General features: G+C 38.2%; 1 protein-coding gene across 3 annotated transcripts in view; it reads right to left on the bottom strand.

Moving 5' to 3' along the window:
* Positions 1-1,265: 1,265 nt before the first annotated feature.
* EDIL3 (EGF like repeats and discoidin domains 3) overlaps positions 1,266-24,435 on the bottom strand; it is a 237,245-nt gene continuing 214,075 nt past the window's right edge. For 2 of the 3 annotated variants that reach the window (XM_002189898.7, XM_030258476.4), the window contains 2 exons: positions 14,585-14,740; positions 1,266-5,131 (listed from right to left, as the gene is read on the bottom strand). In XM_002189898.7, coding sequence (XP_002189934.2) covers positions 4,982-5,131; positions 14,585-14,740 — 306 coding nt within the window. In that variant the 3' untranslated portion in view covers positions 1,266-4,981. The remainder of the gene's footprint in view (positions 5,132-14,584; positions 14,741-24,435) is intronic. The other variant, XM_072922905.1, reaches the window with a different exon arrangement.

Here is a 24,435-nt window from a genome sequence, read left to right as displayed (position 1 = left end):
CAGAGACTACTTGTTTCATGATGATATTGAGTGTTGATAGTCACATTAATCCCTTGAGCTCATTAGCAACAGATATGGGAGGATGGACATTGATAAATAATTGCTATTCTAAAGAGATTTACTCATTATTTTATCTTGTTTTCACTAGAATTTCTGGGTATATATATTATAACATATGTTAGAAAAAAAAAAAATTTTCAGTTCTTCAGGAAAAGTCCCCGTATTTCATGAAACAGTTACAATTTTTAACCAAAAGTCAGAAAGCTTCAAGATGAAGAAATTTATGACTGAAGTGCTAATATTCAGCCATCATTCTCCAAAAATACTCCTCATGTGCAGCACTGTATTCTCATTTTTTGTGACTGGTAGAGATATGTAGTAAGGGGAAATTGAAATTTTTTGACTTTTCTTCTGAAAGACAACATGCTATGGTGAATGTTGAGACTCCATGTTGGGCAGACATTGTCACCAGTGAGTGCTTGTGGATGGTTTTTGTCTCTAAAAGATGATTTTTGGAGAAAGGGCACAAGCTCAAACTCATAAAACAAAAGGATGTGTATTTTTACAAAAGGGCTCATTCAAGGTGTAAACCACTGGAGCTTCATCTCTCTTCAGTAAACATAATATTTTAATGTAATTTTATTGTTTAGACAGTTTGGGAGCAAATAGCTTTTCCATTGCTACTTTAATTCCTAAGCTTCTTCAGAAATTGAAATTATAGAGTTAACTGTTTTGGGGAGCATAAAATGGAGCAGAATATAGAGTTAACTATATTGGGGAGCATTTATTATGCAAATAAAAGAGAAAAGGGGCAAGGGTGTGAGCAAATACCAGCTCTGCTGTGGCATCTCATAGTAGATCTGGGCTGCAGCCACTCCTTATCTTCTCAGAAATTAATTTGCCTATGCAGGAGTGGACGAGAGAGGATAAGGATTGATAAATATCCCAGGAAATGAAATTGTCATTTTGCATTTCTGATGCTCATTGAGAGAGCAGCAGGATAGGAAAAAAAAATGGTATTTTTAGACTTGTTCAAACCTACAGGTGTTTTCTTTTTTTTTTTTTTTTATCTGGAAGAACAAAGGGAACACATTGAGAGGAGCACAGCACCAACTGTTGATTTTTCCACAAACAAACTTACCTGCCACAAAGACCCCATGGATGAATCCAGGAAAATGCCACATGATATCTCTGCTCCACATTTGCCGACACTAAGATAAGCTATGTCCAAGGTGTTGCAACATAACAGCTTCAAGAAAACCACCTCATTTTTCAAAAGTTTTATTGTTAAGTTTGAAGACTAGACAAGGTCGTACTGGTTTTACATCGCTCTACATGATTTAGGTATATACAAAACCATTTGAATATCACACAGCTTGAAAGGTTGCAAAGGTTGTTTGTGTCCGAGATACTTCTGTACTTACTGACACATCAGAAGCCAGCAGTGAAATATTATAGTTCACATTGGTTGTATAGCAAAGATACACTCATTTAGTATCCTTAGTCTTCAAAACTGACACTTAATTTGTATGGAGCCATTCCAAAAGAGAAAGTCAACCTCGGATCCAGAGCCAGTGGGGGCAACGGGCCCCGAACGCCGATAAAAAGGAGCCTCATGCCAGTGCTTTATTTCCCAGGCTATAAACGTAGCACATTACCTAGCAACATAAAGGTGAAGCTTCCCTACAAATACTTGACTGTTTTAGGGTGAAATTTAATTAGGAGAACACTTTTGGCCTTGTTCAATGTCATTGTTAACATTTAATACAGAAGGATAATTTCCGAGCTTTTCTCTGTCCTCTCTTAAGGGACATCTCCTATCCTGCACTTCTGGTTTTTTGGGGCTGGTTGCTCTCACTGGGAGAAAACAGTTGTGTTAATTTATAACTTGCCCCTTAATGCAATGGAGGACAACAGAATAAAATCAAATTGAAAGAGTTTAATTCTATGCCCTAATCTGATTCCCACCTGTTTTGTTGAATCTGAAGGATTCCACTTAAACCAGGAGCTATTTCAGACTGATACTGCTGGCATTGGGAGCAGAATTTGGTGCTAGAAATGCCATTCCAAGAAGAATTTTTGGTACATGGGGAATAATGTAATTGGAAAAGCTCCTAGCATGCAGGTTGAAATTGTAATGGCGTCAGATATATGATTTTTAAATGAATTGCTGTAGAGTGTTATCACAAGGTGTGGAGCTATTCTCGTGAAGACTGCTGACATCTGACCCAGGACATGAGGGTGGAAATACTCAACACAAAATTAATGCCAAATTAAAACTACTGTGTTACATGAAAACTCTACATGCAGATGAAGGGGTTACAATTAATTTACTAAACCAAGAAATATTAATTCAAAAGCAAAACTGAAGTCACAAAAGAGGAATTACATGAAAAAAAACCCACCAACATTAAGAACAGAAACCAAATATTTCAAAAGAACATTTACACAAGTTTTTAAACTAGCAAGTCTAATTTTCTGTTATGGCCTTCTGTTTTTTGAATACAGTTAGTGAAATATCTACACGCTATTCTTCATATCTGTAATTAAATTCAGGGTCAACTGGTCTCCCGTAATAGGAAAATGTATTTAAACCTCTTAAAGTATTGTGTGCTGATACTCTAAAGACTAGTTTTCATCTTTTTCCTTTTTTTTTTTTTTCTTTTTAATCTAAAGTCTAAATTGCAAAATATAGGCAGCAGATAATGTAGGGATAGACTTGTCCTCCATTATTCAGATTTTTTTTTCTCATTAGAAGTACCACCAAAGTGATTGACTTTCTCTTTAAAATTGCTCCTTTTGCTTGAAGACCACTCCATATATACATCATTAAGGAATGCTGTTAACACAGTTACAGACAAGACAGTAACAGTCTAGTGGCTTTTGTTATGCAGCACAAAGTAAAAAATAAAGAACAAACTTAGCAGTGTTGCACAGGACCTCAACATTTCTTACACATACTTTTACCTTTACAGGACTCTTCTTTAGAAGTCTTTAAATGTCTAAGCCTTATAAAATAAATACTTGTATAAATACAGTTTAAGGATTAAGTCATTTTGTAGAGGCAGGGTGTTCTGTTTGCTAAAATGTGACAGTTTAAGTGACACTATCAGAAAACCGCCACCATTATATCCCCAATTCTTGTATGTAAAATTCCTGGCTGCTATTCTAGAGTCTTTCACAGTTCAATGGATAATATATATTTAGTCTGTGGTGGAGAATGTGTGATTAAATGCAGGTTTTTTCCGAAATCCAAACCATTTTGTTTCCAAGGTAAACTTTGCCCTTTGCAGATTGTGGGCCAGCTAGCTGCTGGCCTGGGAAGCAGTGCCCAAGTTCAGAGTTTTGGTGAGAATGGAACAGTGACAGAAAATATAAGTTCAGTGACATTTGCTAAAACATGCAGCTGCATCTCTCTCTCTCTCTCTCTCTCTCTCTCTCTCTCTCTCTCATTCTCTCTTTCTCTCCACATCAGCATGTTATGAAATTAAAAGGTTGGCAGTAATCCCAAGTGCTGTTGTTTCAGGTAACAGATAAAATGTCCCCTCACTCCCCATCCCGGGATCTTTTTTAGTCTGAGGTGCTGCTCTAACATAGTCACAGAGCACTTTACTCCAAGGGAACTTGGATTGCTCTTCAAACGTTGGTACTGTCATCTCAATCATCAGGGGAAACTGACGCATGGGGGAGAATGTCCCCCCTACTTCTCCACTTTTCCTCCTAAAATCTACTTTTTAAGCTGGGGTTGCTATCATGCTGTGTGTGAAAGCATTCCTGTAGATGGGGTATGATAGGAAATACAGCCTCCTCGTGGCTCACTGGTGTGTGTCTGAAAAGAATTTTTAGGAGCAGAGGGTGACAAGTGCCAGGTTTTTGTGCGCTCCTACGTCACCTCTTACATTTTGGGGAGGAAAGCTGTGACTTTGGGAAGAGCCCAAAGAGAGAGGATTTCCTGGCAGTAAGGGAGTCATTCCTCCAGTGTGTCTTTTAGCACCTGGTTCCTTCACCCCACATTTTCCTCCTCGCTGGAATTTGGAGCGTTTGTGAAAGCAGTGATGGGGTGGGCAGGTCACAGTCTGGGGCTGTGTGCTCACCCCTGGAGAAATCATCCTGGAATGGGATTTCTGATGGAATGCGTGGGCACCCAAGATGAGACACCACAAGTACCCTGGTGCCTCACCTTGGTCTCCGAGAAAAAGCGCAGAAACTTTGAGAAATTCATAAACTTTGGCAAATTCATTAGCTTCATAATACACAGATTTGGTTACATATGCAAACAGGTGACATCTTCCAAGGAAAACAACACCAGCACAGTGTGATACTAAACAGAAAAAAGATGGAGGCCGTGTCTACAGCATGCAAAATTGAGAAGGAAAATGGGGCAGTTAGGAAAACCCTCCAGGTGCTTGGACTCTTCTGTCTGGATGAAAGTGGTGAAAGGTAGCTCATAACATCACAGGTACCGTGTTTTAACAGTACCATGGAGAATTTCCCAAAATATATGTCGTAAGAACTGACAGTGTTTGATAGGCACAATTACTATAATGCAGTCATCCCCAAGTAAACTTATTGCTAAAAGCTGCAGTATCACTTTTTGCAAGTAAGACGGTGGTATAATTTATGGAGAACTCGTCAGCCCAATGTTCCTGAAGCTGCAAATGAGCTTCATCACACTTTCTCTTCCCTTGTAAAAAGGATGCTGCTGTTTTTTTGTTTTTTCCTTTCTCTTTTTCCCTCAACGCGTTTCAACTGGTGGTGAACAACCCAAAGGAGAACTAGGAGGATAATTCCACAGCAGAAGGGACAACACCAACAGATTTCAAGGGCAAAGAAACCGGATTGGATCGTTTTAAAAGGGCAGGCTTAGACCTCCTGGCGAAAGACAGCTAGCGGCCTACCATAAAAATGAGCGAGCACTGGTTCATGGAAAAACCCCACTCAGCATCCTACAAGCTTCTTCTACAGCAGGAGCAGGGCGGGCTCAGTCCTCGGCTGCGCAGCCCAGCAGCTCGGACCGCAGGGTGATGCGGCCGTACCAGGACCAGGGCAGGATGCGCACGTGCCGGGCGTAGATCGGCGGCTCGATGACGTTCTTGCGGTGCGTGTCGTTGTCAAAGTTCCCCTGGAACACCTGTGGGGAAGCAACGGGGGAGGTTTGAGCGGAAATTCCACTTGGAATACCTGCTGGGAAGCAGTGGGGAGGTTTTAAGTTTGGTGAAACTCTGTCGGCCGTGGATCCGTGATGAATTTTTATCGTCGGGATGAGCAACTTTTAACGCTGTTTAAACTTAAGGTTTAAAGTGGCAAAGAGAAGGTTTGGAAGGTTTTAGGAAGGAATTCTTCACTCTGAGGGTGGGCAGGCCCTGGCACAGGGTGCCCAGATTTGCTGTGGCTGCCCCTGGATCCCTGGCAGTGCCCAAGGCCAGGCTGGACACTGGGGTTGGAACAGCTGGGACAGTGGGAGGGGTGGCACTGGGAGGGATTTAAGGTCCCTCCCAACCCAAATCTGGGATTCCATGAGCCCCTGCCTCTGCTAAACCTTGTGATTCATTCACACTCAGCCCTGGTGCAGGCAGAGCCTTCTACTCAAATCTTCACCCCCAGTTCCACCAGGGCCACGTTCTGAAAGTTACACAAAAATCATTAACATTTAAAAAATTAAATGTCTTTTTATTTGGCATTTGTACCATCTCAAATTAATCCCAGGAGATCCTGTTACTGTTTCTGAGAAAATAACATTAATAATTAAAGTTAAGAATTTTTATTGTATCACCTATGAACATAGCTAGGATGCAACCACATAAACCCTTCTAAAATTGGTCATTATTGAGGATATTATCTCCTCATGTCAGGCAAAAGTCAGCAGATGAATTACGAGCATCAGGCTGTGATAAAAGTAAAACATCCTAGCTCAGTACAGTGCATGCTATGAACCTATTTCCACCTGTATTGGTTAATCCACACAAAAGTGAGTTATAAAACTCCTATCTGTGATAAATCAGTGCCAGATTTTCCCCCTGCCAGCCACTATTTAAATTCAAAGGCCACAGCACCAATTGTTGGCAAAATGATCAGATTATCCCCTTGGGTTATTTTCAGTTTTTATGGGAAATGTTCATTCTCTTAAAATGTCAGCCAATTCACTTCTCATTTGTAAAAACTGAATCTGGTGGCTTTTTGACGTAAAATGAATGACTGTTGTTTGCATCACGCAGAGAAGAATATAGACCTCCTGGAGAAGTGCTTATATGACTGAATTAATGCAGAATTACAGGTTTCCTAGAATTTCTTGGGAAAATATCAGAGTTTGGAGTGCAGGGTGGCTGATCTAGCATTTTAGACCTGACTCAGGTTCCTTTGTGACATGTCCATAAAGATTTTGGTCTCCCTGCTGCGCATCTTTGTATTTTGGAAGCTTCTCTCCAGTGCTGTCCTTTCAGGACATCAAACAAAATCTGTCCCCTCCCCAGGTGATGCTCTTTTACAAGTGATGAATTCCCCTTCTCCTCTGCCATCAGAGAGGTGGGAGCATGAAAGGGTGTGGGAGATCTGATAGATGGATAAAGTAGCAGAGAAAATGACTACAGAAACATCAGTTTTGTGAGTCTAAGGAAAAAAAAAATAAAACCACCAAAAAAACTACCAAAATAATTTAGCTCAGGGAAAATTGTTTGCTGCCCAAGTGCACTGTTGATACATAAATCAGCAGGAGCTTGGGCTAACAAGGTTTGCACCTCAACTCTAGTTACATTTGTAGAAAAAAAAATTACTTAACTAAGTTCACAATTGAAATTACAGTGGCACCTTCCAAAACCGAAAATGCAGCTAGGAAATCTTAAAAGCGGTGTGTTTTTTGGGTTTTTTTTTCCCCATTTATTTCTTGCACATGAGTGCAAAATATCTGTTGATATTTTTTGCCAGGCTAGACAAAGGAACCTTCTACAGCCCCAATGTTCATAATCTGCATATAGATTTGAAAGATAAATAAAATTATGTGATGCAAAACCAGCAACAAATACAGCTGAAGTAGGGAGGATTATGTAATTTACTTACAGCGTGAAAACAAGAATTAAATTTTATTTTTAACTCATGCATGATTTCATTATCACTTGAAGTCTAACTCATCTATCTCAGAGGTTATTTTATGCAAATATGAAATACACCTTCCCTCAAAATTCAAGATCTAGTTTCAAGAAATTAACAAAATGTACTAGATCAGAAGAAGCATTGTAGGGAAATAAATTTATCAGAAAGTAGGAGAAGCATTGTCAGCATCCACAAATGTGACCTGAATGAAATACAGCATTCTAAGAGGAATTTACTGTTCTTTTCCTGTGGCCCCATGGCAAATTTCTTATGGGAAAAACTATATCCTTTCCCACTCTTCATTTACTTTTAGTCTCAATTCACTAATGGAGTCAAAGAATTTGGAAGAAGGGAGGACAGAGTATAAACCATGACTTATCAGTAGAAGAAAAAGCTATTTCTGTAGCTAAAAGTAATTTTTTTACTCTACTTGTTGTTTTATGCCCAAGCAGTCAATATTAAATGAGACACCAAAGTAATGAAAACCCTTGAAAAGCTGATGCCTCTCAATGACCACTCCTCACATTTGTTCCTGAGCAGTTTTTTTCAGGATAGCCCTGAAGACTGCCATGACTTTTTAAGATTTCAGAGGCTGATGTTGGCATTATAATATAATGTTCTGTGTTAAAAAAAAAAAAAAAAAAAAAAAATTAAAAAAATCCCAATGATGAAATAACCCCAGGGTGATTTGTACTCAAGAAATAAAGACCAGAATTTAAATTATCAATGTGTCAGTGCACACAGCGCATGCACGCCTTCATTTTCAACTCTGGGTGAGTGCAGCTCTACCCCAAAACAGCAAACACAGGAAAAAGCAGCAAGAAGTTGGTTTTCTGGGAGTTTTTACACAGTTAAGTCTCTCCAGCCTGAGAAGACGTACTGTAGATGTCTATAAAACCATAAGTGGTGTGGGGAAAATCGATAGCAGGCAATATTGCAGTGTCCCCTCAGCAGGGCCAGGAGGGGACAGGCAATGACAGCAGGGTCATCCAGAGCCATCTAAAGGTCGCAGTTCCCCTTTCAACACATAATTAAACCATGGCACAGCTTCCACAGCCTTTAACCGCTGCTAAAGATCACATAAATTGTGAGGGGGAAAAACAAAGGGGGGCTGTTAAGGACACGGACAGAAAAAAACCAAAAATTCAGAGCTGGGAAAGGGCACTAGGGAGGAATAACAACCTTACTTTTCCTGATGCCTTATTGGGACTACCTAAAAACAGAGGGCAGACAAAATGAAGGGAATTAAAAGTGGTTATGTTTATTGAAGGGCCTTCAGAGAGATTTTGGGCAGGCAAAGTCCTCCAAGGGCTACACCCAAAATGGACCATGGGTTTTCACACGTTTGTAAGTTTGGTCCATTTGCATATTGGGGGTTAATCTAACAATTACACCTTCAGCTAATGAAGTTATTTACCCCAGGTTTCTCCCCCCAGGTCACTTGGGTTTGCATTTCTGGGTCCTGAGGCAGTGAGGTGTCCTTGATTGCCAGGCCTGGAGAGGAATTGCTGTGTCTGCCCAAAATGGGACAGCAGCAGCTGACACTGAATATGGAGCTTAGAGTTAGACACTGAAGAACTGCAGGATCACAAATACATGAAAAATATAAAAGCTAAAATCCCAAGGCATCATTCCAACCCACAGGATGCTCCTTCCTTTGGACCGAGCTTCACCCTCCCCAAAACCAGCGGCTGCCACATTACAAAGTGACTTTTCTTTTGTACAAGTGGATCAAAAAGCTCCTTTTTGCCAACCCTGCTGTAGAAGGTTTCAGATTTTACAGTGTCTGTATCTGTCTATGTCAGCCTGCACACTCAGAAGGTGTAACTTGCTGGAATATTTACTCAGCAGGTCTAGCAGTTTTACACATGCAGACCCTCCACACACACCGCTGGAACTCAGTCTCTTGAAACTGCAGTTAAAAAAAAAAAAAGCCAGAAAAGGCTGCTGTACTTTTAAATATGATTACTTGATGGAAAAAGAGTGAAAGACAGGAAAATAGGTCTATTCTCTACTGAAATATATAGACTATAATAGATATTCTCTGCGGAAAAGTCTGAAATACAAACAAATATTTTTTATACTTGTGTCCAGCAAGCAATTTGAATGTCTTAATTTCAAATATTCAGTTAAATTTATCAATGTAAACCAAGTGTTTTATGGCGTTAGCAGAAAATCCAGATAATGACAATGTAAGTTGATTAGAATTTTTAAAAGAAAACTGTTGTAAAACAGAATAATTTAGGAGAAATAGCTGAAGACTAGCAGCTTGGAGAAAGGAGTGCTGTCTGCTGTACTTTAAAAACATTTTCACACCAAGCAGAATATTTTAAAAATGTTATTTCATGGAGCAGTTAATCCTGCTCATATTAGATGAAGAATATTTTATAAAGAATATCCAGTCATGGCTCCTGTTTGGAGTTTTCTTCAGTGCAGAACATCTCAATATTCAGAAAAATAAAGGTAGCACATGGATGTGTTTGTGGGCACATGCAGTTTTGGAGTGAACAAGAGGAGAAAAAGTAATTTTTTTCTCTCAGTCACTATACATAAAGTGCACACATATCATATCCATGAATATCTTTACATGGCCTTTATTATTTCTCCATGTTCAGAGCAGATAGAGGGAGATAAAACTTGAAAACTTGTGAAACATATTTTAACATTTTCATACTGTCTTTCCCATGTGATCTACATGTTGATGCTACAAAAAAAAAATGGGCATTTAGTCCACTGCTTATAGGAGGTTCAAAGCCAAAAAGAGAAATATTTTGAAGACCAACCTGCCTCCAGAAATGCTTACAGAGGTTCAAGGTAGGTTGTTAAAATGATCATTTTGTCTTTTGTTATGTTGTCTTCCCCCAGCTTTTGGTGTGGTGTCAGGGCACACCTGAAGTGAGCAAAGCTAGATCTTCACCTGACACAAATAATAATAATTCAGCTCAAAGTAGTGGAAGTCACTCATAATTTAAAGCAGTGCAGATAAAAACGCCACATAGATTAGAAATTACAACTATTATAAAAGATAATGCTAACAAATAGTAATGATTTATGTAATATTACTCAAAAAAATTCATTTCCTGTGCCAAGTATGTAATTATATGTAGGACTTGAATCTACCAGTGTAAACCAGATATTATAATAATCAGACATCATCAGGAAAAAAGCATTAGCAAATCCAGCAGAAAGATTTTTAACCTGACATGATCTAACTTTTCTTTAAGAAGTAGGTTCCTCTCTCCTCTCACCCTGCCAACAGACTGTAGACTCAGAAATGTGTAAATTATAACTAGTTCATCATTTTGTGCACAAACCCAGTGGCCATTTGCATACTGGATATTGTCTACCTGCAGTTAATTGCACTGCTGATGGCTGATGGTGACTGGCAGTGCTGCAGACTGCCAGACTCCTTTAGGCTGCTTTCAAATGTTCTCATCTTCCTGTAAAAAAACAGCCTCAGAAATGCCATTTGACACTGCAGCTGGCCTTGAGTTACCTACAGCAGTCTGTGCAATTTATAAATCACATGTGGAATGTGATTAAAAAAAAAAAAAGAAAAAAAAAAAAGAAGGAAAAGGTCAGATTTGGTTTGGATGTCCTCAGCTCTGGAGGCACAGTGAGCTACTGACCTCTAGTTGAGAAAAACAAGATAGCTATTAGCTCTGGTCCTGCTTCTAAAATATATTTTCTTCCTATGTGACAGCCTGCAGTGTAATTTATTTTGCTTCTTGATGGCAACAGGCAAAGTTTTCATATTTTTTCCAGGCACTTCAGTAAAACTATTTCAAACGAATGAGAAAGGCTCCATTTGCTTTTTTATTTTTTTTTCTTTTTTCCTGCCAGTACCTTTTGTCTGCACTCATAGGAATTCAGCACAGAGGTGAAATGAAATGACTGGCCATTAAAATAGCAGAAGCCAAGCAGGAGGTGCAGGAGACACTGTTCTTGGAACAGCTTTACCATGTGAAATAGTGCAAAAACTGAACACCCTGTTTCCTTCTCCTCTAAACCACTGTTTTGTTAAGGATTGACCCAATTTACAGGCTGCACATGGGTGTGCAAGAGATGATATTTAATGTATTTATAAAAAATATATAAATGAAGTATAATGTATTGTATACAACATAATGCAAGAGACCAGTAATTTTCTCCTCTGGAAATGAACTTCGGAAAATGATGAGGAATGTAAGTGAACAGCCACAGGAATTCAGAATCTCCATAATTTTTTTTTGTCTGTGACTTTAAAAGTTGTTTTTTTTTTTTTTCATTTTCATCCTGTCTTCCTTTCCCTGAAATGTTTTGGAGCCACCTTTCCCCTAAACTTTTTTGATGTTAAACAAGGTAGGATGAGTACAGGGTGACTAAATCACCTGCAGGAGAAACAAGAAATCTAAGTGTTCTGCCCTTCATAGAATAAATCAAGGTGTTAAGTTATTAAATAGAACTAATGAGGGTAAAATATGAGTAATTTATGCTTGCTGCTGTTGATAGTTTTGATATCTACCTTTTACCGCTCTTCTCTATCTGTATCTCCTGAAAACAGATATAACATTTCATGGCATTTTCACTTTGCCATGAAAACTTCTTGGGTTATTTTTCTTTCTTCCCCATTTCCTTGCATTTGGGAGAAAATCTCACCTTAAGATAAAGAAATTGCAGTGGATCCTGTTCAAAGGTGGTAATGTCAGACAGGACCAGTGGTGTTCCTCTCCTGCTCCTCATGGATGAGGTACAACATTTCTTTTTCTCCTTGTGATTTTATTTTTAATTTATGTTTCTGTCCCAGTGCACACAGACCAGAGTTTCTCTCCAAATCCCATTGGAGCACTGCACCCCCCCAGCTGGTGGTGAGGAGGGGATTTTGGTGTCAAAAAAGGTTTACTCGGTGACAGTCCATTCTTCTGGCTGAAGAAATTTATGCATTCTCAGTCAGGAAATGGATGATGGAAACCGAGAAGAAATAGACTGAGGTACTCCAACCAAAACAAAAAGAAAAAAATGGAGATAAAATCATATTTTTTGTGTCCTCTGAGAACAGGGTGAGTGCATGGCAGCAAGGAGGATAATCCACCTTTCCACTTTAAAGGATATTTAAACACTGGAGCTGACTGTTTATAGAATTTTCATCACAATCTGTCTCTTGGAATGTATTAAATAATAATAATAGTAATAATAATAATAATGGAGGATGGTACAGCCTTGTCAGAGGTGAAGGGCAGGTGAAAGAATTAAGCCTTAGCTCTGAAATTTACATGTCTGCACCTACTCCAAGGTGAAAGGAAGGGGCTTGGGGGTTCTTGAATCCCATTTTCTGCTGAGGGTGTAGGAGGAGGTCAAAAGGTGCATGCCTTAGTGCTGTCCTGAAATCCTTTACAGTCCTACATCCTACAAAGATTTGCCAAGTCCAGTGACTTCTGGAAAGTCAGACTCTGTCATCAAACTTTGAACTTTTCTTGATGTTTGTGATATAGATAAAAAAACCCCAAACCCCAGATATTTTAATTTGATGTTTGTGTATCAAAGGCTGAGGTCTAGATTCAAATCAAGAGAACTTATTTATTTTGTACAAATTTAGATTCAGAAATCCTAACTTCTAATTTCCAGTGAAGTGCATTTGATCTTGTTGTGCTTTTAAATTATCTTGACTTGTTGAAGAATCGTAATGCACCAGTTTTATTCTCAGGTATGTTAATTAATTCAGGTTGTGATATGTTTAAATGAGACAATGATTAAGAGTTTCCCATTGTTTCTAATGGAATATATGTGTAGCAATTAACAGTCCATCTGATGAAGAAGGCAAAAGCAATTTAATTACTTTAGCCAATGGTACAAACAAATGTAGACTGGAACAGTACTTTAAGTCAGAGTGCATTTTCTTTTAGATTTGCTGTGATTGTGTCATCACCAGGGACTCCAACCCATTTGTCCTTTACAATAAAATGAATGCAAGCACAAGTTTGGCTTAGGGAGGACATTTCTTTCACTTTTCCCTCCCTTTTTAAATGCCAGGGATTTAAAATAGGATGTGCAGAAAGTACTGAAGCCACTACCTGTCATTAAATTGAATGTATTTGTGTATGCCTGCCAAAAGTGAGCTGTTTGTTTCCAATTTTTCTCTGACAACCAGTTACACCAAACACATCCATAATAAAAAAAAAAAAAAGTAACTGCTGGCAGAACCCTCTGAGCCAGGTGGCTAAACCAACTGATTTTGTTTTCCCCATCTAAAATCCTTTAGGGGGAAAAAAGTCTCAGTTTTAGGTTAAAGCCACAGTGAGGTGACATTTGGGTTTCAGGAATTCACAGTTTCACATCTGAACAGCAGGGCCTGACAATGTAGACACAAACACAGCCATGCAAATACTCAATAATTTAGGATATATATTATACATAAATGCTCAATCCAGTAATTTAGGACACATTCCCCTAATCAATGACATTTAATCAATCAGTGAAAATCTGTGCAACGTGGCAGATGGAGTTGTCCAGCCCCTCATCATTAGGTCTCCCTGTACTCACACAGAACATTTTGATGCACATCAAAACTTTCTCACTGTTCGAAAGAAAATTAATTTAATTGACTTACCTGAGGAATATGTCAGTTTATTTCCCGAAGAATTTTTATCTTTACTGAGAAATATAAGTGGAAATCTGAACATTTATCACCCCGAGCACCCAGATTTACTGAGATGTTATTAGATGCATCAGCCATCTGGTATTTCAATAAATTCATCTTCTGTTTCAATCAGACATAACTCTACTAAGACATTTAATAAATAATTCACATTTTGTCATCTTGGTTAACATTTCCCTAAGCGATGCATATGCTGTAATATTTTTCTTAACAGATGTTTTTATGAAATTCAGGTATTTTCAGTATAAAAGTGCTATACTGTTTAAAGGGAAGGTATAATGAATATAATGAGAAAAGTTAAATGCTTCCAGGTAAATCGATCAACAAACCTGTACTTTCCCTATGCCTCTCATTAAACATTTGCAGAGGAAGTTGTGAAACTTTTTAAATGTTTCTTATTTTATAGCATAATAAAAATAATATTTTCAGTGGGTATTTGAAAGCCTAACCATTAATTTCCAGAAAAAAAGCCCCAGAAAAACCCTGTCCAAAATGGCCAGATAACAGGGATGTGCTTCACAGGAAATCACTGAAAATAGTTCATACTTACAAAAAAATGCATTGAAACACCTTTTTTTTTTTTAAATATAAAAATACACTGATATTTATACACCTTCTGCTCTAGGGTTAAATGAAGAAATACTTTTGGATAATGAAGAACTGTAAAGTTTTATGCATTTAACAGCACTAAATCAGGTGCATGTCACTAGTAGGTGTGATACCATTGTCATTATGTTTTGTGATTCCTTTATTCACTCTGACTCCACCTGTGGATCCCTGCATGTGGAACCCAATGAAATAATCTGCAGACTCCCACCAGTGGTGTCATTACAACCAAAATACCGTTTTTTATCTTTGCTTTACCTTGTCCTTCTTCTGCTTTTCATCCTGGTATATTTTCCAGTGCTCCCCGTCGTTGCTGTAAGCAAGCTTGTAGGACCCCACAAACTGGACGTGGCCAAAATCTTTAGCTCCTTGGGTGATTATCCCAGTGATCTTTGTAGGGATGAGTAGGTCAATCTGAACAGAAGAGTTTAAAATTAAAAAAAAATATACAAAAAAACCCCAAAAAACCCCAAAAACAAACAAAAAAACCCCCCAAAAAAACCCAAACAAACAAACAAAAAAGCCCCAAAACAAAACCAGAGCAAAAAAAAAAAAACAAGAAAACAAAAACCCCAAAACAAATTTTAAAAACCCATCAAACCTCCCCCCTCCCAAAATAAATAAATACATAAAAAATAAAACAGAGGAGAACATAATTAGAACACTATCTGTTTCCAGTCTGGTTTTGCAACACACCAAAGCAAAATGGTGCAGCTTTGGTCCTCTGCTGACACCATAGATAACAATTTGCTTGTCCAAGCGCCAAGTCAATCAATTTACCTTTATTTCCCAATTTTTTCTTTTTAAATTTATTTTTGATACCACCTAATGGCACAGCATGGAATAATCTCACACCTTTCTCCATTGTGCTGAATGTCATACATGGCCCCCCAAAAAACCCAGTTAATCTACACTGGGAATGATCTGCAACTAAAAAGTGTTCCCACGTGCTGCTGATAATCAGAATACATGGCTGATTGCCCAAGTGCCTTTCCATTTCCTTCAAGAGCATGTGCTTTAGTAAATCCCTCAAAACATTTGCCATCATGCTTCTTTTCCTCCTGAAATTCCTTCTCACTTTACGCCTTCCTTTCTTTTTCTACCCAAAAAGCTCAAAGTTTCTTATTTCTTGAATTTTTTGTGGTTTTGAGTTCTTTATCTTATAATCTTTGCACAATGCTTTTTAAAAATGCAAGGCAGGAGTCTTAAAGCCTAATAAAATCTGAGCTTTCAAGTGGTTTTCCACGTGAGTCAGCGCGTCTGTGATCAGTTCTTTTTGAACCAGAGCCCAACACTGAATGTAACAGATTTGGGCCAGATGCTTGGATTAAAATGATCAAGAAAGAGAATGCAATAACAAAAGTAAATTGACCTAATAATGTAATTTCAGAGGCAGAATGAAGGAGTAGAACTCTCTACCAAAACTGTTATTTTCTTGAAATTTGATAGTATAACTGAGATTTCATTCTGTGTCCTCCAGCAATGGGACGAGCCAGTAGAGAAGAAAGAAAAAACAATGGATTTATTTCAAACAATAAATGGCTGTGAAGTCGGCTTTTTAAAATTTATCCCTTAAATCAGGCAAGAGAGACTCAGAGTAAAAATATTACAGTAAAGTGAGAGGAGTGCTGAACTCCACAAGCAGATGATTGACATGCTTTTACAGAAAAAAAAGAAATTAGAAAGTGAAGGAATAAAGAATCTCTGGCTGATCAGATGCTGAAGATCCAGTGCTGGATTTTTAGGAAGCTGGGGACCCCTCAGCAAACTCATGTTGGATGGAATGTGGGACTGGGCAGAAGAACGGATGTGTGTGTGGAGCACAAGAAATTAATCACGGGAAGAGAAACAGCAATAAATGAGCTTGAGAAGTCAGCTCCAGCTGGTCCTGGACAGTGCCTTTGAAAGATGGACATTGGGGTTTGGATTTGTGTCCCAGGCCAGGCTGGACAGGGCTTGGAGCAACCTGGGACAGTGGGAGATGTCCCTGGCCATGGCAGGGGTGGCACTGGATGGGATTTAAGGTCCCTTCCAACCCTTCAGACCATCCTGGCATTCTGTGACAATGTAAAGAAGAAAAAACCAGAAAAGTTTAAGTGCACATTTATAAGAACAGAAGAGGAAAGATTCACTGTTTAGAGCAACCAAACAAAGGAAGCCTGGAGATCCCAACATTGGAAAAAATCGCAGCAAATAAGTGGTAAATCCTTTTAAGGAAAGGAATGACTTAAAATGTTCAATATTGAGATACCAAAACAGTAAAGGGGAATTTCAGGGTCTGCAGATGGCTGAAGAATTTTGAGCTAATTTATTGCCATCATTTACTGCCAGTAGCAATGTTGGGGCACCCCAGGATATGAAGGAAGTGTCCCTGGGAGGAAAAACTGTGTTCTTTTTGTTCAATGGGGAGAGAGAGGGACTCAATCAGAGCAGGATCCTGCTTTGGAAGCTTTCATGGATGGCTTGAAGGGACTTTTTTCTTCTGTAAGGAATGCAGGAGAGCTGGGTTCCACAGCCTAAGTGGGCCCCTGGGAAATGAGCACTGCTAATTAGTGTAAGTCTTTCATGAATTAATAAACACCAGGTCTCCAGACCTTGCTTCCAAATATTTTGGAGTCTAAATGAATAGTCTATTTTTCTAAACAGACTGATCTGGTAAGGAATCACTAATTGGTCCACACTTTCAGGCAGCTTTTGAACTAAACATTTCAGAGTCAACTTTAGAGTCTCTTTATAAATAATTTTGACATTAGCATTTTACAAGTGTAACCTTTTTTTAGCAGATAATGCTTCTTATACTAAAAGTCAATGTCTCTCCTGTTAGCCTGAAAAAAATGCCTCCACAAAACCAGTTGTTTATTTTTAAAAATGTTGAAAGCGAGCTGAGAGGATTTCACAAATATTTAACATGGCCATGACACTCAGATACCCCTCATTGAAATTCAGAACAGGGAGGAAAAAAAATTCTCATTAAGATTCAGGGGATTCCAAAGGTAGAATCACAATAAATCTTTATTATCACATACATCCAGTTTTAATAAAAATATCCTGGTAATGATTGTTTTGTGCTTATAGGACATATCCAATGGCCTTGCACTCTTGTACAGAAAATTATGTGGGAAGCTGGAAGATAATTTGCCATTTGCACAGGTTTTTTTTCAATAAGAATTACATAGGACTGTGTCGTATATGTGTGTGTGGGCTTGTTTTTTGAAAAAAAAAAAGAGAAAAAAGAATAAATAGACTCTCTTCTAAGTCATGACAATGCAGACAACACATATTGCTGGAAATTAAGGAAAAGAATACAGGATATAACACCAGCATCTCTATCTCATATTTTAGCATCTTTTTTACTTCTTTATTCATAAGCAGATGAGAAGTCTTCAGGCAATAAAGATCATTATTTAAATTAAAGAAATACAGATTTTACTTTGTAGCCTCATTAGTTTCTACCTCGCTTTCCATTCTTTGTATTGAAACTACTTTAGAGCAGAAAGTTGAGGAGAATTTACACCACTTTCTAGGTAAAACATCTGCACTAAAATAGCTTAAATGAAAGCCATAACTTCCCATCAGGACATGGAACACTTTTATTCAGTTAGTGCAGCTTGCAAGTAACAGGCAATCAAACAAATTACCAGGGAAAGAAGTTGAATTAACACACAACCAGTGTGTACCCTTCAAAGCTGAATGTGATTAACAGGATTAGAATGTGGCTCTGGCTTTTTCAGTGCAGCAGAATTTAGAAGGAGGCAGAGGCAATTAGTCTGCAACTGAGAGGATCATTAGTTGGTTACAAGAAGAACCATGGTCTACAGTTAATGTACATTTTTACAAGCAGCTGATCAAAAGACAGTTTAGCATCTTGTGTCTGAAAGAAGCCTCTTGGGCTGTAACTATTCCCTTTTCCCTTTCCCCACCTTGATTCAGATGTTACAGACAATTCAGGGTGGTTTGGAGGAGAATTAATTTAAGGAGAGCACAAAGATAAATACACCTGAGTATGAAACATTCCTAAGGAAGTGCTTGCCTGGATGTGCAGCACGAGCTCAGTGTTGGTGTGCAGCTCACGGGATGATCACCAGAGGTTCATTGCAACCTCAGCCAATCTCTGGTTCTCCAACACATGGCAAAACCCAACCATGTGGCCCAAAATGCCAAAAACCGGGAGATAGACGCATTTATTCAGCATTCACACTGACAGACACCACAGGGGAGCGGGAGCGGATCTGCAACGCTGGCACCACAGAACAGGGTGTCTGCACAGCTGTGCTGCAGGGCTTTCACTTCCAGATGCCCTGGACCACCTTTTTCAGCACATCTTTTGGCTTAATTTAATCTGAAGGGAGCCCATGGTTTGTGAGGATAGCCCATCGTGTGAACCAGCGTGTGAAAAGTGAAGGTGTCTTTAAAAATAACACATTTCTCATCAACCTGGCTGTGTCAAAGGAGGAGAAAGAACCCTCAGGATCCAGGGAGTGCCAGGCTCTGTCTCACAGTGAAGATAATGGTGAAATGGCTCACTGTGACTTTAGGCTGTTCATCATTTTAGCAGTATTTAAAGTGTTCAGTTAAGTCTTTATACAGACATTATGGTTCTGTTCCCAGTATAGCCAATCCTATGTTCAGCTTTTCTTGCCATTTTAGACGTCCCATATTTTCCCACTGATTTTCTTTTATTTACCTTCATGATCCTGTAGATTGTGTTGTTTGGGTTTTTTTTTTCTTTTTTAATCACTATCAGATAACACTGATGAATGCTGAGCAATCTCAATCCCCTTGGCAAATACAAAATCACTGGTTTCACAAATAAAGAAACCTGTATCCAAAGAATATGACAACTGGAGGGGGGCACTGCTAAGGTGGGGAGAGTTCTTACCCTTAAGAGACTGAAAAAAGAAGGCCACAATTATCTCCAGCTGCTAATTCACCAAAGTGCAACCTGCCTGTAAAATATCCTGATATCACAGAGAAGCCTCAGATTATTTTGGGATGCTTAAGATAATGGCTGGAACACCAGACCCCACCAAGAGAGAACAATGTGCTTTTCAAGTAAATAAATGAAGAGTAAATAACCTGTCCTGAGCAGGTTATTTACTCTTCATTTTACATCTAATGATTGCCTTGATTTTTCCAGGGTCAGCTGGCACAGTCAGAGGTGTTACATCCACCCTAAGAAAAGCAGGGACAGGATTGTAGTGTCCACAGCAAAAAGGCAGAAATGCAGCTCTCCTCTCCTTATTGCATCAGATGAAGGAGCTTTGCACTCTCCTCCATGCCCAAAATCTGGATGAAAAGGAAAATTAGTGCTGGTACAGTGTGCTTGCTGCAGATGTGCAACATCTGTATGTTTCTAAAAACATTTCACCAGCCGCTCTGTTTTGTAAACTGAAACTCAGCATTTCAGGCTTTTTTTCCTAAAGCCCAAAAATTAAACTCACCAAAAAACCCAAACCCCAAACCAAGCCCAAACTATAATCCATCATGACCAATTGGATCTAAAAACTGTTATGGGGAAAAAAAAACACAACTGAGCAACCAGATGCTTTTGTAGAGAAATATGATTTTCATCACAGGATCTTCCATAAGAGAGAGTTTTTATTGTGCAGTCTCTTAAATCTATATTATTAAGGTAAATATCTAATAATATAACCTAAAAAAATTTAAAGTAAGTTATGACAGAAAATGAATTGCTCTAGAAGCCATAATCATTTAATAGAAAGCAACATTTTCTAGCATTTTGATCAATATTCCACTATACAGGATTTTAATGCTTCCTAGGCCAAATAAAATGAAATAAAATAAAAAGTTTTTCATTTAACTGGGTATGTATTAGCTATACCAGTTGTCATATGTTTAAAATTAAACTTCTTCTCAAACCTAGGTAGAGATGGGTTGCTTTCAAATAAAATAAGACAGGAGAGTCACTCCTTTTCTCCTTTAAAAATGTGGAACTTTTTTTTTTTTCTGGCTTTTTTTTTGCTTAAGCTTAGACCTTCAACATGATTTTAACACTGTGTCACTATATTTTTAATGCCTATAGTCCTCTAGGCTAAGATAATAAATACTGGTCTTATTTTCTTATTGCTCTTAATTGCTTTTCCCTCTGAATGACTTTATGGCTGCAGTAACTGCACTGAAGAAACAGGTTAGGAAGAATTCCATGCACCATCAGCTGTCTCCAGTACTATTTAAAAGTGATAAACTGGGGGGTGAAGCCTTTTCTTTGTAAATCTTCATGGGCCATCAAAAAAACCTCTCAGGTTTTCTCATAATAATTTTTTCAACTTTTTTTTTTCAACTATGTTGAAAATTTTGGAGTGAAAGACACAACCAGGCTGAAAACTTACTTTATTTCCACCATCAACTTCTTAAGTAGCTGTTACTTCTTAGAAAGTAACAGTGAAGATTGTGTGAATCCTTTCTTATTTACATACTTAATAATCCCTGTTTTATGGCTATTACTGGAAAAGGAGGAAAAAAACCCGGCTAAATTACTATAATATTTTTTTCAGCACTTCAGTAAAAAATCAGATAAAACAGGTATATATGATCAACTATGTGGACATTTTCAGAGCAGTGTCTATTTATTGCAGACCAACTTTTCATAACTACAATTTACTAAGCCGTGAATAATCTCATTTCATTGGCATTTTAAAAATTAAGTATTAAAAAAAAAAAAAAAGAAAGAAAAAAAAAAGAAAAAGAAAAGTAGGAAATTTTAGCCTTAAATTCTGGATTTTCAAAAGCACCAGAGGGAGTTTGTTGCCCATTTCCAGAATGAATTCCACATATCTGGATCACCCTCACAACTCACCAGGGAGCACTCGCAAGGGAAATGTTACCACCAGGTATTTTAAGCTCTGTAGTAAGAGGAAATTTAGAGTTTTGAGATGATAACATCAGTGATGATTAAATCCATAACCTTTTCTCCTCCCACTGGGTATTTCACATCTGTGCATGGGATATTCTGGCTGTAATCGTGATTAGAGGGTTTTTGCAGAGATGACACAGTTGGCTGAATTAGTTACCAACAGTCAAGAAACCACTAATAAAACGTCTGTCTCTCTGCTGGGGGACACTCAGAGCCCATCAGCCCTTGAGGATGCCAGGATATTTAAAAATAGCCCATTAAATTACCAGTGATTAAGCAGGCTTAGACATCTGGTGGAGCTCGGAGAAGCCTTTGAGCTGCTTTAGTGCACCCCCAGAGCTGATAAAATCTAGGGCACTGTCCTGTGTGAGGTCAACCACTTGGAATTCTTGTGGGAAAGCCAAGGGCAGAACAGAAATTAGCCATTAAAATAAAGCAGAGAGAATAAAAATATGAATATGGTCATGACACAGCACACTGGCTGTGTGTTATGCTGCTTTTCTGTGAGGTTCCTCAGCTGAATATTGCTGCCACCAGTCCCAGTACCTATTTATGGACAGAAATAGACAAGGAAATGAGAAATTTAATTTACATTCGGTCCTTTATAGAATATCCAAAAAGGCAAAAAATGCAAAAAATGTTGTCATCCTGTATGATAATCAGAAGCAGCTTTATTTCTGGAAGATGTGATCTGAACTAGCTCTTATTGAACTTACAATAAAGATTGTGAGAACTTTTGATCAAATTTGTTGGCTATGACTAGGGGTGAAAATATAGTGCAAAAAGAACACTTGCACTGTTTAAAAAAAATTAAAATATTGACTATTTACATTTCTGCTTGCTTTTTAACTTTTAAATAAAGAACAAATCATGTTGAAATGATAGGATTTTTCCAGTCTCTTCAGATATGGATAGGAGTAATATAATAGTTCTGTTGCCTCTCTTTATTTTACCAAAATATATCTTAAGTTTATAAGGAAATGCATCAGTAGGAATTCCTGAATGACAGTGCTCTGTCCCACTGGAGATTCCTTAGTTTTCTTCTTAAGAGCAATACTGGGAATCTCAGGTGCTGGAGTGGGTAAAACAGCAGCGAAACACTGGCCAAAATACAGACAGGAACGTTTGAAATATAAGCAGAGGAAGAAGGGTGTATTTTACTATAAATTTCAGAATGTCACTTGATAGAAATGTGAGCTCTAGGGAAGTTTCCATGTCATAGCAACACTTGCAAAGGCAGCCAGGAGAAATATGAGTGTCTTTGCTTGCGTTTTTGTTGGGTTTTTGGTGCATTATGCGTTTTAAATGGAAATCAAAGTCTGGTGATGCAACGTCTGGGAAGACAAAAACCCTTCCCTACAAATGAAATATCACAACTTCTGCTTGGCTTTCAGTAGAGAGGATGAGGCAACAGCTTTTATGGCAGGACTGATAAATATCTTTTAACAAAGTGTTGGGATCATAATCTACACACAAGCAGCTCATTTTGTTTTTAGAATTAAAATGAATGGTGGTAATATGGAAGTTCATTATTTACCTGGTTGCTTTTTTATTTTTTTCTTTCCTTGGGTAATTAATAATGTTGCAAATATTTTCTGGAGCACATAAAAATGTCTCAATAATGTATGAGTATCTGGGCTACAGATCGATGAGCAGAGTGAAGATAAGCTTGCACACCAGATACTGCAAAGTGACTAATAATTAATATAACTACTGAACTGTTGAAACACTAACGAAAACCTGCCTGTAAGCAAAGCTAAGTCTGCCTAGAAGATAAGTGGGGTTAAGGCTGGAAATTTCTCCTTGTGTTTTAAAGCTCTGACTGCGTAATTCTTATTTTTGTAGCAAACGCAGCCAAGACAGAATCACTCAGCCATTGTTTCTAAGAATGACTTTGCCCATCTGTCAGCAGGGATTATTATGCATAACCTGTTCCATACAGCTATGCTGCTGTAGCTATACACTAAAAATGACAAAATTGTGATAGTAGATTTTGAAAACAACAGCAAGCTGGGGTCTCCATTTTGTTTCGGTTTTTTTTTTTTTTGGCTTTTTTGTGGGTTTTTTTAGATTTTTTTTTTTTTTTTTTTTTTTTTTTTTGTGTGTGCTACCCTCTGAGATGTTAGGGCAAGCTCTTTTTTCCCCAGTGATACACTCTTAATATAGAGCACAAAAATATAGAATGGGTACACTATATTGTAGGAAACAGCTTTGGCTGTCTTAGTCAGAGAAGTATTTCTCCAGGTTTACAGAAGAAATCAGATTTCTCTTCCCTTTTAGACTGAATGACTTGTCACTTCAAGGCAATAATCTCATAATATACTTTCTTGAATGCAATTAGAAAGTCTATTAATCTTCATTCTGCAGGACACAAGAAAGATTATCTGCTATTAGTCAAAAGGACACCCTGGAGCCCCTGCTGCAGAGCTTGGTAAATAGACCTCTGGTCAAAAACAAGCCCGGGCTCCTGGCAGGACAAACTCAACCCTGGGATTGGCTTTGATCTGGCACAGATTTATTTTCTTGGCTTCCCAAATACCCTGAGAGGCGTCACCGGCTCTGCAGCGACCACGGGGCCGTGGCAGATTTTAGGGATTATTGCTCTGCTGAAAGCCTTGGCCAGGAAGAAGGGTGGATTCTACAATAAGATTCAGAATGTCACTTGATAGAAATGTGAGTTCTGGGGAAGTTAATGTGTTGTAGCAACACTTGCAAAGGCAGCCAGGAGAAATATGGGTGTCTTTGCTCACGTTTTTCTTGGGGTTTTGGCACATTATGGGTTTTAAACAGAAATCAAAGGCCTGGGAAGACAAAAATCCTTCTCTACAAATGAAATATCACAACTTCTGCTTGGCTTTTAGTAGAGAGGATGAGACAACAGCTTTAACGGCATTACCAATAAATAACTTTGTAAAAAGTGTTGGGATCCTAAACGGGCTCATCTGATGCACAAGCAGCTCATTTTGTTTATAAAATGAAACTTAATGGTAGTAATACGGAAGTTCATTATTTATCTGGTTGTTGTTTTTGTTTGTTTAGGCCTTGAACTAGGTGGGAAAATATTTTCCTGTTCCTCAAAGTTAAAAAAAGAAATAAACAAATCTTTACCTGCTGCTAGAAGTGAAAAAAACTCTGAAAAATACAACAAATAAACCAGCCAAACAAAAATCAACCAAACCCACCAACTCCTCCCAAAACAAACAAACAAACAAACAAGCAAACAAACACACTCATA

Source organism: Taeniopygia guttata, chromosome Z, assembly GCF_048771995.1.
Source record: "Taeniopygia guttata chromosome Z, bTaeGut7.mat, whole genome shotgun sequence".
Taxonomy (NCBI): domain Eukaryota; kingdom Metazoa; phylum Chordata; class Aves; order Passeriformes; family Estrildidae; genus Taeniopygia; species Taeniopygia guttata.
Note: the sequence above shows the minus strand (reverse complement) of the source record. Positions and strands in the feature narration are given on the sequence as shown.